This window comes from Podarcis cretensis, assembly GCF_951804945.1.
Source record: "Podarcis cretensis genome assembly, chromosome: 9".
NCBI classification, from domain to species: Eukaryota; Metazoa; Chordata; class Lepidosauria; order Squamata; family Lacertidae; genus Podarcis; species Podarcis cretensis.
In genome coordinates, this window is record NC_137178.1 from 43,317,004 (window position 1) to 43,333,938 (window position 16,935).

General features: G+C 44.1%; 1 protein-coding gene and 2 long non-coding RNA genes across 6 annotated transcripts in view; 2 read left to right on the forward strand and 1 right to left on the reverse strand.

Moving 5' to 3' along the window:
• LOC307224568 overlaps window positions 1-3,262 on the forward strand; it is a 45,132-nt gene extending 41,870 nt beyond the window's left edge. Inside the window, exon 3 of the long non-coding RNA XR_013842670.1 lies at window positions 3,024-3,262. This is a non-coding gene — a long non-coding RNA (uncharacterized lncRNA). The remainder of the gene's footprint in view (window positions 1-3,023) is intronic.
• A 74-nt stretch (window positions 3,263-3,336) lies between these two features.
• LOC307224561 lies at window positions 3,337-9,236 on the reverse strand. The gene is made up of 3 exons (XR_013842657.1): window positions 8,927-9,236; window positions 5,490-5,560; window positions 3,337-3,577 (listed from the first exon to the last, which is right to left on the reverse strand). It is a non-coding gene; the product is annotated as an uncharacterized lncRNA (long non-coding RNA).
• RAPGEF2 (Rap guanine nucleotide exchange factor 2) overlaps window positions 7,914-16,935 on the forward strand; it is a 166,616-nt gene continuing 157,594 nt past the window's right edge. For all 4 annotated transcript variants that reach the window (XM_079991335.1, XM_079991338.1, XM_079991337.1 and 1 more), the window contains exon 1: window positions 7,914-8,886. In XM_079991335.1, coding sequence (XP_079847461.1) covers window positions 8,818-8,886 — 69 coding nt within the window. In that variant the 5' untranslated portion in view covers window positions 7,914-8,817. The remainder of the gene's footprint in view (window positions 8,887-16,935) is intronic.

A 16,935-nucleotide genomic window follows, 5' to 3' on the forward strand; every position in this document is an offset into this window, starting at 1 on the left:
TCTGCCCACCTCTGGCCTCACTCTGAGGAAGATATTGTGGGTTAGATGGGTGTCACAGGTGCTCTCTAGGTCATGTTCTGAGGAAGGGAGCACTTCCTCAAAGTACAGCATGCAGGTGTCTTGCACCAGATCAGTAGAACTGATTCTAAAAACACTACTGAAGAAACGAGAAAAATTGGACCTTCGTTTAATAAAGTGGGAAGTTATATTCTGATTATTCGATTCTATACCTGCCTTCCTTAATGGGAGGCATAAAGATCTCTATATGTGTCCACAAGGCCTTTGACCCAAGATTTTAATTTTTAAAAATCCCAGGCAGCTAGGCTTGCTTCAAAGCAAAGTCCTGGTGAAGCTCTAGCTGTTTGGCCTATTCATTTCTCCAGAATGCTGCTGGCCCCAGTGTAGGCCCAAAGGCATTATTTTGGAAAGAGAGATGGTAGTCAGCTGGGGTCTTGCTAGCACTTCACTTTGAAGTTTGCCTAATGGCCCATAAAATGTTTTTAAAACGGGACTGCACACTGCCTGATAAATGTAATGTGGGAGGCAATGAAGAGTGATTTTTGGGGGGGGGGGCGGGGCGGGAGCCTTGGGGTAAAGAAAGCAGCGGAAAGAGTGGGCACAGAGGAAAGTCAGAGAAAGAAGCCTCCCCCCCCGCTCTTTCACACACGTAACTGAAAGCTTTTGAATTTGCATTGTTTTAATGCAGGAGCCCCCAAAGCCACCATTAAATAATGGATCACATCTATCTCCATACTCTGAACCATAAAAATAATGGACCTGGCATTTGTGGTACCACTATGGCACATAAAATGAATCATTGGACTGGTTTGTTATGGTTTGTCATTCTTTTTTTACAATGATACCCCTCAAACCACAATGAAAGCAAAGCATATGGCACCTTTGTGTCCACATGTGCCAATTACTGGTGGTTTTCCTGGCATCCAACAAAAAAGAAAAGTATTTTGGATCAACATTTTTGTGATACTGCTTCCCTGGCAAGTACTGGACCTCTAGAGCTACATATGTAAGTTTTAATTTGATGGTGGTTTGGGGGAACCCTATGTAAAAATCATGGAAATTCAAGAGGATTCATGTTAATTCTGGATCCAGCTTTTACCCAGACCTCATGGAAAAGTGTGTAGCTCTATCCCTTTTTTCCTGTATCTGTGTATGTGAGCAAGTTGGGCTGGGGGTTGGAGTAACAGATGGGGAGAGAAGTGACTCTGTACCCATGTGAGGACTCTGCCAATTATTCAGGAAAAGTTTGCAGACAGATTTTCTGAGTTGGAAAAATGGCCAAGCAACTTCATGTCTCATATTTTTAAAACAACGAAAACTAAAAGTTCTAAGGCTCTACTAGTAGGAGTAATGGGCTGCTAGTTTGAAAATGTTTAACTCCACATTCATCAGTACCTTTGGTGACTTTTCCATTAACTTCAATAGTATCTGGACTTTCTGTAGTGTTTTTCTTCTGTCCAGTTTGGTTTCCATCATTCTTACTCCTTTCATGAGCTTATGAAGGGCACAGATTCAGCTACTGGTAATCAACAGTAAGTAATGGAAATGATTAAATGTTAATCATCACTCTTTTGAGAAAATAAATGCCTTTATGTTTAATGAAGTTCAGCATTTGTAAAATTTCATTTCAATAGCCATTGTTTTTTTCTCTTGAAGTTTAATAACTGTCTGGCTCTCCATTGTGAAATGCTGAATGAAAGGAAAAAGGAAAAATGACACACAACCCATTGTACAAAAAAGATTTTAAAAAGGACTTCCACCTAAACTGCACTTTTCAGTTCTGTGTATCTCTATTATGTAACAACAACAGGCCAACATTCCCCTTTGTGCTGTATGCTAGCATAAAAATACCAGGCTATAATTCTTTGGGAAAATGTGGTTATACAATGATAAAATCACAACTGAAATTGATTCAAGGGTCTGTACTGATAGATGGTTTAGAAATGAAATACAGTGGTACCTCTAGTTACGTACTTAATTCGTTCTGAAGGTCCGTTCTTAACCTGAAACTGTTCTTAACCTGAAGCACCACTTTAGCTAATGGGGCCTCCTGCTGCCGCCGCGCTGCCGGAGCACGATTTCTGTTCTCATCCTGAAGCAAAGTTCTTAACCCGAGGTACTATTTCTGGGTTAGCGGAGTCTGTAACCTGAAGTGAATGTAACCCGAGGTACCACTGTACATAGATACAATTCTTAAACTAGAATTATCTTTTGCCAGAGCATTTAGTTTAATGTTACCAGACGTCCCCATTTCCCGGAGACAGTCCCCGGATTTACAAATCAGTCCCCATACAGAATCCATTGAAGCTGAAAAGTGTCCCTGGATTCATTGAAAAAAATCTGGTAACCTTAACTTAGTTAGGTCACATGAATTTCTAAGAAATATATTGCTCTAAGTGCTTTGTATGTGGCCTTATGCAGAAGGAATCACATTCTTTTCAAGCGTATATGGTTACAGGGGATGGCACCCTTTTGCAGAAGGATTAAAACCCAGCTGCATTAAAGCCCAGCTAATGGGAGTTGCAGTCCAAAACAGCTGGAAGATACCAGGTTGGGGAAGGCTGTCCTACCCACTTTGACCTAATTATGATTCAGTTGACTTCTTTAAATAACTGGTGCCACATGTCAGTTGCCATATCCTCATTCATCTTGTGTAATCTTGATGTGAAACTATAAATGTTCTGTGATTCTTCAGCTGAAAAATTAGCTGGGGACTAACAGCCTGTTATTGACTCCAGCGTGGACTATGAAAATGAGGAATGAAAATTTACTAGTGATTCCACATAAAACAAACCTGGTGTTTTATAGTTAAATATTGTTCTGCTTCCAGTTGGTATTATATCTGAATGAAGACTAAGCTAGCTCTACACTTCTCTCCAGTACTACATTTTATACTTTATTATCATACTGTTATCTAGTTTAGTTGTTAATTGCTTCTGGAGGTGGAAACAGATTTTTTTTTAATGTAATGAATATCAATAAGGGAAATGCCATATCTGTTTTAGGCTGTTGGTGGGAAATAAGAAAACTATGGAATAACTGAGGGAGAAAAATTGAGAGGCAACAGATCATCAGGTGAATGTTGCTCAAAGCTCAGCTTGAAAAAAAAGAAAATAAAAACCTAAAAACAAACCAGAATGCAACTCTGATTCTAAAGAATGCATGTCTTAGGTAGTGACAGAGTAGCTTGAACAGCTGTTGTTGCTGCTGCACTCTTTAACTTGTTTACACTTGTTTTTAAAAGTTTTTTTCTGAAGACGTGATTAATAAACAATAAACAATAAAAATAAAATAAACAACTGCTTCCACTCTAGAGCTCCTTTGTGTTGCAAATGCATAGTTTTACTGCAATGAACTGGAAACATAATGAAAACAGAGGTTGCACCCAGCCTTTATACTGTTACAAAAGTAGCATGGTCATCTCAATAGGGTCTTGTTCCCCACAGGAGTACAGCCCTGGAGTTCAAGGCATCTCTCCCATTCTCTCTTCAGCCCGCCTGCCAAGATGGTTCTGGCCTTTGTTTCCCTTCTTCTTCCCAGGACATCTTTCATAAGACTGCTGAAGAAATAGAAAAAACAAATGAAACCCAGTCACTAGGGGCCTGGTGAGGAGGAAGTGGTGTTACGGCCAAGCCAGGCTAGTGAGGGGCCCTTCTGAGCCTCTGGGACTGCGCACCAGTGCCTGTCTTGGCTGATCACTGGCCCCAGGTTTGCTCTTCTCCATGGCCAAGGTACTTCTAGAGTATTTACTGCCTCTCTTGCTCATCTTGTTGCTCCACAATCTTACTCAGAAAAACATTTCAGCTGCTCATGCATTAAATATGTTGAAGTCAGGAAAGCAACAGGAAGCAGTGAACAAGGAAAAAAAACCCCTCAATGAATATAATGAAGATATACTGTACTGTATCCAGAGTAATCTACACCCCAATAACCTCTTGGTTAGATTATGATGTACTTTATGTGGGGCTGCCTTTGAAGATGGCTCAGAAGCTCCGGTTAAGAATATTGCTCCCTGTATTTTTAACTGGTAAAATTCTTTCGGATCACAGCTTGCCAGTTTTAAAAGAGCTTGGCTGATTCCTTGTTCACTTCCAAGCCTAATTCAAAGTGCTGGTGCTTACTTTTAAAACCCTAAAGTTGAAGCTTGGAATCTGTGGCTCTCAGTTCAGTTCAGACTAGATATACGTTAACAGAAGAAAGAAGTAGAAGAGGCATTAAATATATAATATAGTGGAGAGGCTGCATGGAGGAGAGGGATGGCCATATTAGAAGGTGATTCTGAGGCAAAGGCCTGGGGTGAGCCTCGGATAAGAGAGCTGGGATTTACTTGAGACCATCTGCTTTCCACGCCTGTGCTGTGTTTCCCCTACCCACTCACTCCTAGCTTGCACTTGGCAGCACTGGTGGGTTAGGCAGCTGTGATCTCTTACAGCAAACCCTCGCCGCCTTGCCCTCATGCACAGAATTTTTTTTTGCAGTGGCCTTGGAAGCCAGAGGTTTTGTAAACTTTGGACTTGGATACCATACTAAACTTTATTTTTCTGTGTATGCAATGGGATAAAGATTTCGTATGGAGAAACTGAGCCGGCCAATTAAGGACCATCTTTTCAAAACCATATTTCCTACATATATTTTACTTATTATTACATATTAACTTGCACTAGTGCTAGACTACCAGCAAGTGATTGTTATGCGCTTCCTTAACATTACAGACTGTTTCTGTAACAGGCCAGGGCATAAAAAGTACAAATTGTTTATGGGAAGCAAGTGCAGTTAACAGACTTGCACCTTGCTTAGAAGTGTTGCTGCAACAAATGTAATTACTATTTAAGCATCTATGGTAATGTGCAGTGCTATGGCAAGCACAAATGTAAGTGTTTAAGCAATTTAATACAAGCAAAATCCATTACATAATACAAAATGAGGTGTTAAATTGTATTATAAATTTGCTTTTGCTCTCCTGCAAGGACATTTGTCAGCTGTGGGCGAACTTGGGGGGGGGGAGTGAGAAAAGTAGCTATGCCAAGAGAATGACATACTCCTCTCTCCCTCCCTCAAAATATGGGCTCAACATACTATTTCCCCTGCAAATTTTGGGTCCCCTATCTAGTGCACAGAGCCTGTTGTTTTATTATTGGTTTTGTTGTATCTCCTCACATGCAAGATATTGTTATCTTTTACTGCTGTTAGTCATAAGCCTAAATAACAATGGTGCATCTGTATCAGCAAAACCAGACGCCTTCATCTACCCCAGCTGCAATAAAGCATGTCTCTCCCATATTGGTCTCTACAGCCACAGCAGGCGCTGTAACTTTCCAGTGATTTGACTTTACCCCCTATGGCACATTCTTCCATTGTCTTTCAAGACATACAGATGCCAATAACAATTCAGAAAACTGCATGAGTAGCATGATTATAGTTAATATAGGATAGCCAACTAAGAGATGATTGACAAACTAGGAAATACTTACCTGGAATTTTACCTCTACCATGCACTCACTTGAAACAAGTCACTCTTTCTTAGGCTTAGCACTTCCTTCTCCTGCGTATGCAATATAAAGGTAATAAACTTTATAAACCTATCTTACAAAGCTTTTGTAAGGATTACAGGATAATGAATGTGAAGCACTCTGAACACCTCTAAAGCACGCTATAAAGGTAAGTGCTATTTGTTTTAAATTTTTATTGATTTAATTATGGTTTTGTGACTATTTGTTTTCATGGATTTTAGCCAAGTTTTACCTAGAATTTTATCAGTACACCATTTGGATGATTTCTTTTTTTTAATCAAGAGGTTTATAAGCAATCTGTTTATCCAACAAGGCTTTGGAATTGCTTTCAAAGAGCACCAGTCATAGATGCTCCTTTGAAAGTTAGGGAAGGGCACAGTAATGCATTCTAGCTTCGCTGATTGAGGTGGTGCAATTGATGTAGGGCAGCCAAAATAGTTTTGCCAAAACAAAAGAGAGCATATGCCTTATTTGCACATTTAGGAACTTGTACAGATGTTGAGGCATAATAAAGGGATTTGCAGAACTAAGTTTCAGGAGGTAAATGCTAATAAGCTATAAGCTTAGGCTTCATCTCAGGGTCTGAAGAACAATGGTTAGCTCAGGAGGAGGTGGTCATTTGGACTCTTGATGTCATGGATCACTATAGAATTAGGGAGGCATGAGGAAAATCATGCATGAAGACATCATACAGGAAGAACGATCTCCTGCATTTTATTTTAGATAGTCGGTCTATCCATGTGAAAAGGATCTAGGTGCCTTAGTGGATCACAAGCTGGACATGAGATAGTAGTGTGACAGGTGTTTTTCTCTCTTTCTTTCTCTCTAGTTAAAAAACGAAATAAAGAGTAGACTACACAATCAAAAGCAGTGTCCCAATCATGGGGAGTAGTATTTCTTCTCTATTGTGTGCTGGTCATACTACATCTGAAGTCATGTGCTCAGTTCTGGTCAAATTTTAAGAAGGCTATGTGTACAGCTGAAAGTGACAAGCATGGGTCTAAAAACAAAGTCCTGTGACAAAGAGTTATAAGAGCTGAGTATGTTTATCCTGGAGAAGATTAAGGACACAGTGGTCTTCAAATATATGAAGCACTATGATGCAGAACATGGAGCAGACTTTGCTCTCTCTTTCACTATTGGGCATCATGAGACATAACAGTGGAAATTGCAGGGCAGCAGGGGAAGCTTCCTAATGGCAAGTGTGCTATTCCACTGTTAAGAGGTGCTAGGCTCTCTCTTGCTGTTGGTATTTAAGTAGAGACTGAATGATCATTGGTCAGGGATGTTATAATTGCATCTTGCATGGCAGACCTTGCATTGAGCAAAGAGTTAGACACAGTTGAACCTCCAAGGTCCCTTCCAGCTCATTGTTTGTAAACATATCATATATTCCTGAGACTGTTTTCACATGGGAACTCCCCATTACCTGGCTGTAAGATCTAGTTCGACCAGTTCAACTAAAGACATAGCCAATGTTCATGCCAGCAGCCGATTTCCCACAGTTCGCCAACCTCTTTGTGCAAACTGGAGAAACTGCCATGGTCACAGAACACACACACCATAACCAAGAGCACATAATGAACTCTTTAACCAGCTACAGTAGAACACTTTCAGGTGGGATGGGACCTTAGGTGAACCAGGAAAGGCATGTGCACTCAGAGGCACCATAGGCGTGACCCTTGCCTCAAAGTATCCAATGCTGGTGCAGAAATTCTTCACGCGAATTTAGAGAGGCATGTGGCAAATCTTGCAAGAGGCACAACAAGTCCCATTTGCACGCCTAACTGCTGGTGTTTTTCCTCTACCACTGTGTGAACACTTGAGAGAGCCAGTATAGGATTTTAGACTGCTGGATTAGGTCCTAGGTTCAGAACCGCTCACTGAAGCAGCTCACTGGGTGAAGAAGTCAGAGGGCGGCCCTGTGCCAATCCCTCTCTCTCAGCCTTGCCTCCCAGTCTTGTTGTGCAGCTAAAAGAGGTGGGAGGATGCTGCCCCTGAACGTTGATGCAGGGTGGCGAAACATTCGCCGATGTGGGTGGCCTTCATCCCGCAGGTTTCCTCCTGCTTCATTATTGTTGGCATTCTGACACTGACACTGGCACAAACACCCCCCCCTTCTCTCCGACCAGTAGACCACTCTCAACACCTTTGCAACATATCTCAACGGAATGGGGTTATCGCAGGCTGCAAAGCGGCTCTCACGTGTCTCGCGCTGATGCCAGAAACTAGAGAACCTCTTCAGAAACCCATTCGCAAGGGTCCGCCTCTTCCAGCGCGTGCCAGTGGCGGGTGAAGCGGGGCATTGCCAGTCAGCGGAATGAAGCTGGAAAGCAGCTTCATATTGCCGAAAACTTGGTTGCGTCCCCCCCCCCCCCGCTCCCGCGAAGTTCGTGCCTGCAAGGCTGCCCATAGCGGGCTACTACCAGGCAGCGCGCGAAGAAAACAAAACACCACAACAAGGCGAGGCAGAGGGATAAGAAGCAGCGCGGCTCTCGGAGGGAGCGAGGCATTCCGGAGTCTTTTGTGGCAGCGCGGCCTGAACCCCGCTGCGAGGAGAGCAGCGGCGCTTTGCATTGCGGCTGAGGAGACCAGCAGGGCTCGAGGGGCGGGAACCTGAGGCGGTGCGGCTCCTCCTCCTCGTCGTCTTCGCCGCCGCCGCCGCCGGTGTGGCCGGGCGCTGCTCCCTCCTTCCGTCTCCTCACCATGGTTGCAGCAGCACAAAGCGCGAGCGAGCGCTGGAGGCCGCTCCCGCCGTGAGCCTCGGCCTGCCCGACCACAACACTCCTCCTCCTGCTTCCCCTCAGGCACAGCTCCGCCGCCCCTTCCCTCCCTCCCTCCCCAGGCCGGAGACGGAGCCCGAGCGCGGCCAGGACGCGGCGGCCCCTTTCCCGCCCCGCCGCCTGAGGGGATGCGGCGGCGGCTGAGGCGGGAGAAGCAGGGCGAAGACGACGACCGCGGCGGCGGCCAGGACGCCGAAGACAGTGCCGGGCAGCCCGGCAGAGGCGGAACTGGGAGTTGCTGCTGCTGCTGCTGCCGGCAACAGGCCCCGACCGGGCGGCGGCGCTGCTGAGGCCGAGGGGCTGGTCGCCGCCGCCGCCGCCGCCGAGGAGGAAAGAGCGGCGGCCCGAGTGAGTGACGGGCGGGCAGCGGGAGCCGCCTCTCTCCCCCAACTGCCTCTCTGAGAAGCCCGCCTCGCCTCGGGGCCAGGAATAGCCGCTGGTGAGCGGCAGGAGACGAGCGGAGGGGCCGGGGCGCCTCGTTCGGCCCGGAGCAGAGAAGGGGCGAGATGGCGTCCTACGTGGATAACAACTTCCGCCAGGCGGTCATGAAAAACCCGGCCGACAGGAGCCCCCAGGTATTTCTCCACCCCCGAGCAGCTTCCCCCCGAAACTCACCTCAATCTCCTCTTGCTGGTCTTGCAATACAGTATTCCCCACTCTTCTCTCTCCCTCTCCTCACCCCCGCCACCCTCGCCATGTATCTCATTTGGGGATAATTTATCTGTCTGTCGTCGAGAGGAGAGCCCAGCCATAAACAAGCCCTCTCTTCCCCTGCGTTTCCCCACGCCAACTCGGCCTACACATATAGGGAGCTCTTCTCAGTATGAGTTCCCAATGCCCCATAAATGAGATATAACGCATCGAATATAATGTCTCTGTTGGCACAATCGCGGGCGGCGAGTTCACTCCGTGTTCCTTTATTTTAAAAAATGTCATAGCCACCTATGTCAACAGAGCTGTGATATTAAGTGATTGTAAGGGTGACGGGTGGGTATCATCACACACACACACACACACACACACACACACCCAGCCCGCCTGCCTGGCCAACGTAGTTACAATTGAATGGCATTCTCTGGCTCTTAGAAAAGTGTGTATGTTTTCCCCAAACGCCCCCCTCCTTCTCCTCCAAACAACTGAGTTACTTTAGATTCCTTCTCTTGTCTACACAGAGAGATACATCAGCTAATCTGCTGTTTTCAGATATCTCTAATCCCTTTTCTACTTACGGGAAGAAAAGCTTCTCTCATTCATTCACAACACTATCACTAGGCTCCCCTCCCCCTATCTCCACCAGCATTGTAACCCCTTAGATGGGTGCTAGTATTAAGATGGATGCTTAATTTAGTCTTTCACCCTTCTCTACTGCTAAGTTTGACTTGAGCATTCATTTCAGTAGGTTGATAGCTTCATACCTAATCTGGGGGGGGGGGGGCAGCGGGCGGTTAGCACTGTAGTTTAAAATCTCCCCTCCCAGTTTGGATATTGGATTTCCACAACATTGCTTTCTGAATAGCTATGCTAAAAAACAAAAAACAACCTTTAATGAACAAGCTAAGTTCAACACTTATTAAAATGTTAGGGTGTAGTGGCGTTGAGATTTGTTTATTGTGGTAAGGGTTTTGAGCTCTGCTGTAAAGGAACTGAGATATATCATTTGGTTTATTGGCTTGTGATTGCTATGAGATAATGGTGCAATAACCTGTAGTCTCCTTTGCATGTGGTGCTTAAGATACCCATTGTAAAGTATGCCAGTGATTCTCCCTAGGAAGAGAACATTTAGATAAAATACTTTTTGGAGCATATTTTATAATGTCATGCACGAAAGCTTGTTGTTTAGGATGCTTCACATCCTAACTTGAAAGAACAAATCATTTATTTCATCTGCTTTCTTTCCTTACTGTTTTTGCCATATTTTTATTAATCCACAGTGCTTTGTGGTACTTCTGGCAGATGTATGTTGCTCAAAAATGCAGTGAACTTCTCCAGCAATGTGATAAGTGTTTTTCTTTTTTATCCATCTGTACATTTCATTTCTGGCCTGGTTCTGTGGAATGTCAGGAATTGGCTTTGTTTCTTTGTCAGATTATTAGCTCTTGGTAAACAGGATCTGAAATGGAAGATGAGGCTCATAGAGTACATTTTGATAGGATAACCCTTTTAAGGTTGTGCTAAGCTGTGAACAGATTCTGTCTGATTTGGAACAGTGACTGTATGGGTTATTAGTGCCAATTGTTAAAAGATAAATAAGCTTTTTCTTTTTTTAACACAAACCTGATCCCTCTATATAGCCTTGACTCAATAGCTAATGCTTTATGGTGTTAGTTTGCTTGTTGGAGTTAGTGCCATCTGTCTTGCTTTCTAAGGGGTCTGTATTGCCATCCATTTCCATGATTGTTGGGCAATTCTGGGGTCCTTTTTAGGCTAAAGTTTTAAATTGTGCACAAATCCAATTAATTGATTTTGAGATGACTCACCCTTAAACCCTTACCATTAACAAGTTGCACTAGGCAGTGTCAGAAACTCTGATATGAAAGCTAGGAGCTAAATGGCACCTTAAACCTAGATTATGGGCGCAACAACAAAATGTCTAAGTACACTTTTTTAATAGCAAGAATACAGAGCTGAAAATGAATGAACTGCAGCTAAAATATTATGTTCACTTTTAACATGGTCTAATCTTTTCCCTGCCCATCCCCCCTAATATTCTTAAGAGGGTCTCTTCTCCAGTCTTCAGTGAGCAGCTGGAAGTGGGAAGGCAGAAAAAGGTCCTCTTTTCCTTCCATTCTGCTCGTGCTAATGAAATTCCCTGTCACAAAATGCACCTAGAACAATGGGAGTATACAGACACGCGCATGCTCGTGTGCGCGCGCACACATACGCATGAATACATACACACACACACACACACACACACACATACATACATCTGGTTTGGATGTGAGTTATGGTTTGGATGTTAGTTGTTTTCTTTTTTAATGAATGTTGTTACTGGTTTTTACTATCTTGCTTTAGTGGAATGTTATTATGTCCTTGCTTGACCTTTTAACTGTGACTATATTTACACAGTTCCCTGGGGTTCTGGTTGTGTGTAGTAAGGCCCAGGAAAAGCTGCATTTTTATTAATGGGCCTCTGACCTGCATATTGGAATGATAGGAAAGGAAAACTGTTGGTCAGCAGCAAGAAAACTGGCTGGATTTCAGCATTATCTAGTCCATTAGGCTAGGGTAACTGTGTTCTGTGCCAAATAAAGTGAACTTTATTTTATTGTCTTGCTGCCATATATATTTTTTTAAAAGGAAAGAAGTGACACAGTAAAAAAAATAGCTTTAGTGTAGAGATAGGGCCAACATAAATGGTGCAGAAAGCTAAATCCAGAACACCAGGACTGCATTAGCACTGCAACGGTTAAGTATCTGCAGACTGAAAACACTGTAGCAACATGCTTTAAAAGGTAGCTTATTTCAGTAAGGCCCCAGGTGGCCTTTTATATTAGTTTAAAAGAAAAATTTAGACTGAAGGGAATGCACTTGGTTGGCAACACTGGAAACATTTTGGTCATTTTGTTTTGGATTTTACCAACTGAATAAAGGATGATACTTTACCCTTATTGTGATTTCACTTGCTATTTCAATATTAAACTTTCTCTTGCATAACTACAGAGTTATTTCAGTTATTTATTTTCAATCTTGCACTGTCTCAGTAGGTGCCTCTAATGCTACAGTCTATGTACACTTACCTGGATTAAGTTTCATAAACTGACATGCATAGGATTGCATCTTTAAGACAGTGCATCTTTAAGACAGCCAACTAAGTTCTTGGTTTACTTAAGTTCAGATGGTTTACCTAAGTTCAGATATCTGAGTCTGTTCATTTCATACTGGTTTTATAGAGAAACCTTTCAACCAGATTTATATTTTGCCTTTTATCACTGCTTGGTACAAACTGAACAGTCTCAGTGTTTAAATATGGCTAAATTGTCAGTCCTGAAATTAATGGAGATAAGGGGCTCCTAACCTTTGTGCTAGGACGCAGGTGGCGCTGTGGGTTAAAGCCTCAGCGCCTAGGACTTGCCGATCGAAAGGTCGGCGGTTCGAATCCCTGCGGCGGGGTGCGCTCCCGCTGCTCGGTCCCAGCGCCTGCCAACCTAGCAGTTCGAAAGCACCTCCGGGTGCAAGTAGATAAATAGGGACCGCTTACCAGCGGGAAGGTAAACGGCGTTTCCGTGTGCGGCTCTGGCTCGCCAGAGCAGCGATGTCACGCTGGCCACGTGACCTGGAAGTGTCTCCAGACAGCGCTGGCCCCTGGCCTCTTAAGTGAGATGGGCGCACAACCCCAGAGTCTGTCAAGACTGGCCCGTACGGGCAGGGGTACCTTTACCTTTACCTTTAACCTTTGTGCCACTGCAGCATTACTAACAAGATGTCAGGCCAGGATTGTGAGCAGGATGTGGCATATAAAGTATTAATGATGAAGGCAAAACATGTGGAAGATATCCCCTATGTGTATCTTTTTATTTCCCCATACAGTAGGTGTATTTCCCCCTAATGTGTATGTGTGTATTTTAACAATTTAGAATTCACATTTTAACCCTGAGTATATCTTGGAAATTTCAGACATGATCTAGTTCACTGTCGATACAATGCATTCTCACATGCAGAGGAATCCTGTTAGACTGACAAGATCTGTTTTCTCCTCTACCTGTGTTCAGACAGGCAGCGTGACAGTGAGAATAGTAGGGCCAGTGCACACCTACCATCTTTCCATCCAACCCACCATTTTGCTTCTCCATCCACCAAATAGAGGGAGAATGCTGATGTGGCAAGTGTTCAAAGGTCTACTGTTCTCCCATAATGGCCCATATAACTGCTTATGTGTATGTATAGTGGGGAGGACTTCAGCTACACTGTGGAAATCGTCTGCATTTGAGTGCTACATCTGAAGGGAAATGATTTGTGACCATAGTGTGTTTCAATGGAGCAAATGAAAGCAGGAGATAGATAAGGAATGGTTGATGAACATATGTTTGTTTATGTTTTGGCAAAAAAAGTTATGATGTAATATAGCATGCTGACAATTGTACTTACTTTAGAGTAGACATACAGTAAGCCCACAACTTGCTCTCATTTAGCTTATGTGCATTCAGCTTTGTCAAAAAAATAAAAAAAAATAAAAGAAAGGAAAGGGGGTGGGAGTCCAGGAAAAAGACTTTGGCAATCCCACCTACCATTGAACCCAATGTGTTTTGACTATACACGATTTGGGATGTAGGTGCGATCCCCAAAATGTAATCCCCACGTAAGTTGTGGGCTTATTGTACATAAAATTGGACTGTTAAAAATGTGAGTCAGCTTTTTGTCCCTTTCAAGAACTCAGGGTGTGTTGGAATGTTCTGTTTTAAAACCTGAAATAGCTCTTTGATTGTAGGAATACCTTTATTGTAGTTGGTAGAACCTGGTGGAACTATAAAGTAGAAAGTTGTAAGCTGATTCAGAAAAGCCTTGAAATGGTAATGAAATCAAAATATATTTGGATTGGGGCTGTAGGTCACCTTTATAGAAATAAATATTCTCTCACATAATCCTTTTGATTATGCTCTCATGACTCAGTTTGAAGCAAAAAAACAAAAAAACAAAAAACCCCAAAAAACCCCAAATAAATTTAAAAAATCCTTCCAGTACCACCTTAGAGACCAACAAAGTTAGTTATTGGTATGAGCTTTCGTGTGCATGCACATTTCTGGTTTATTTACCATTTAGAAAGTAAATGATAAACGACTTACCGAAAAGAATGCAGTGATGCCTATTTTGTTCAAATATATTCCTTCGTTTTTTGTAGGGCTACCTGGAAGGAAGTCTCACTTTATTCAGTGGCACAATTTCCACACATTCTTTCTCTGTCATTGAAATCCTGATGAGTTTAAAAACCATTGCTATTTCCTTTCTTTGTAGGCAATTTTTATTTAAAAATAAAGTTGAAAATACAGGCAAGAAATACCAGTTTCTAAAAGGATATTGGGGACTGCTGCTGCCCTGGTTTTCTTGTTCTTGGCAGATCACTACATTTGTGGCCTTGTTGGCTAAAACTTGAAGTAAAATGAAATTATCTTGCATTCATTACTTCTTTATTGAATAAAGAATGTATAGGATAAAAGTAAAGGACTAACAATGTTAGTAGATTGACATTATTGGTTGGCACATTATCCCAATCACTGAGATGTTTACCACAGACTTGAGACTTGGGAGTTTTATACTCTAGTAATCCTGGTTTTTAAAAGGATAATAATAATAATAATAATAATAATAATAATAATAATAATAAATTTATTATTTATACCCCACCCATCTGGCTGGGCTTCCCCAGCCACTCTGGGCAACCTCCAGCTGAATATCAAAAACACAATACAGCATCAAACATTAAAAACTTCCCTAAACAGGGCTGCCTTCAGTTGTCTTTTAAAAGTAAAATAGTAGCTTATTGCCTTGACATCTGCTGGGAGGGCGTTCCACAGGGCAGGTGCCACCACTGAGAAGGCCCTCTGCCTGGTTCCCTGTAACCTCACTTCTCACAGCGAGGGGATTGCCAGAAGGCCCTCGGCGTTGGACCTTGGTGTCCGGGCTGGACGATGGTGGTGGAGACACTCCTTCAGGTATACAGGACCGAGGCTGTTTGGGACTTTAAAGATCAGAACCAACACTTTGAATTGTGCTCGGAAAAGTACTGGGAGCAAATGCAGATCTCTCAGGACCGGTGTTATATTGTCTCGGTGGCCACTCCCAGTCACCAGTCTAGCTCCCGCATTCTGGATTAATTGCAGTTTCCGAGTCACCTTCAAAGGTAGCCCCACATAGAGTGCATTGCAGTAGTCCAAGCGGGAGATACCTAGAGCATGCACCACTCTGGCGAGACAGTCTGCGGGCAGGTAAGGTCTCAGCCTGTGTACCAGATGGAGCTGGTAGACAGCTGCCCTGGACACAGAATTAACCTGCGCCTCCATGACAGCTGTGAGTCCAAAATGACTCCCTGGCTGTGCACCTGGTCCTTCAGGGGCACAATTACTCCATTCAGTACCAGGGAGTCCTCCACACCAGCCTGCCCCCTGTTCCCCAAGAAAAGTACCGTATTTTTCGCCCTATAAGACGCACTTTTCCCCCCTCCAAAAATGAAGGGGAAATGTGTGTGCGTCCTATGGGGCGAATGCAGGCTTTCCCTGAAGCCTGGAGAGCGAGGGGGGTCGGTGCGCACCGACCCCTCTAGCTCTCCAGGCTTCAGGAAGCTATCCACTAGCCGTGGGAGACCCAGCTCTCCCAAGGCTAGCGGAGACCTTGCCGGCACCCAGAAGCTTGGGGCACGTTGAGCTCCGCTCGCCCCAAGCTTTGGGATTAGCGCAGCGCTCCGCTAGCCCTGGGAGAGCCGCGCAGCTCTTCCACAGCTAGCGGAGACCTTGCCAACACCCAGAAGCTTGGGGCGTGCTGAGCTCCACTCGCCCCAAGCTTCGGGATTAGTGCAGCGCTCCCCTAGCCGTGGGAGAGCCGCGCAGCTCTCCCAGGGCTAGCGGAGACCTTGCCGGCACCCAGAAGCTTGGGGCGTGCTGAGCTCCGCTCGCCCCAAGCTTCGGGATTAGCGCAGCGCTCCCCTAGCCGTGGGAGAGCCGCACAGCTCTCCCACAGCTAGCGGAGACCTTGCAAGCACCCAGAAGCTTGGGGCGCACTGAGCTCAGCACGCCCCAAGCTTTGGGATTAGCGCAGCGCTCCGCTAGCTGTGGGAGAGCCGCGCGGCTTGCCAGCTTGAGTTTACCCGGTAATGGGATAAAATAACAAGATGGGGAAAATTGGGCTCTAGAATACTCCACATGGAGTCACAGATTATTTGCTTCAGTGTGGGTGGATCAGTCATCACTTTCTGCTGCTGCCCTTTCTGTGCCTAGTACTTGTCCAGTGCTTTCATTTTTCCCCTGTCCCTTCTCATAACTGCTTCCAGTGCAGTACTGTACACAGTAGCTAGCATATATTTTGATCCCTCAAATTTGCACAAAACCAGGAAACTGCAAATGTGTGTGTGCTGAGAATTTACAGTTGCTTGACTGTCCTTTTGCATACTTCCTTGGTGGGGATGTTTTAAATAAGGTCCATGCAGTTGTCTGTGCACAAGCCCTGTAGGTAATCAACATAATAGAACCAACAAATTAGAAGGCAGGGGCAAACATAAAAGGGAATGACTGCTGGTATGAACAGGAAAACAAATTCAGCTTTGTATTTATGTGGACTACTCTGTTCTAATGCGAATGAGAGAAAAGTGCATTAAGAGCTAAATAATGTTCAAATGTGGAGAAGCCTTTGCTAAAGTTCTCAAAGTGATTATGTCATGTTTTTCATATTGCTGTCTCTGCTCCACATTATTAGGTGGAAGGAATTGGGAAATACATATGTGATGACATTACATCACAAAGGGAAAGGGGAGAATGTGCCCTGAGGAAACTGTTTTTTGGCAGCCATGCTGTGTTTACTGTAGGTTAGTTCTTGCTAGTAAAGTTTTCAAGATCTCTCTTACTATATTGAGCTGGTAGAATTAAGAAGGCAGCAATTACTCTCTAGATTCAATTTTGCGAGCTGGTTATGTTATG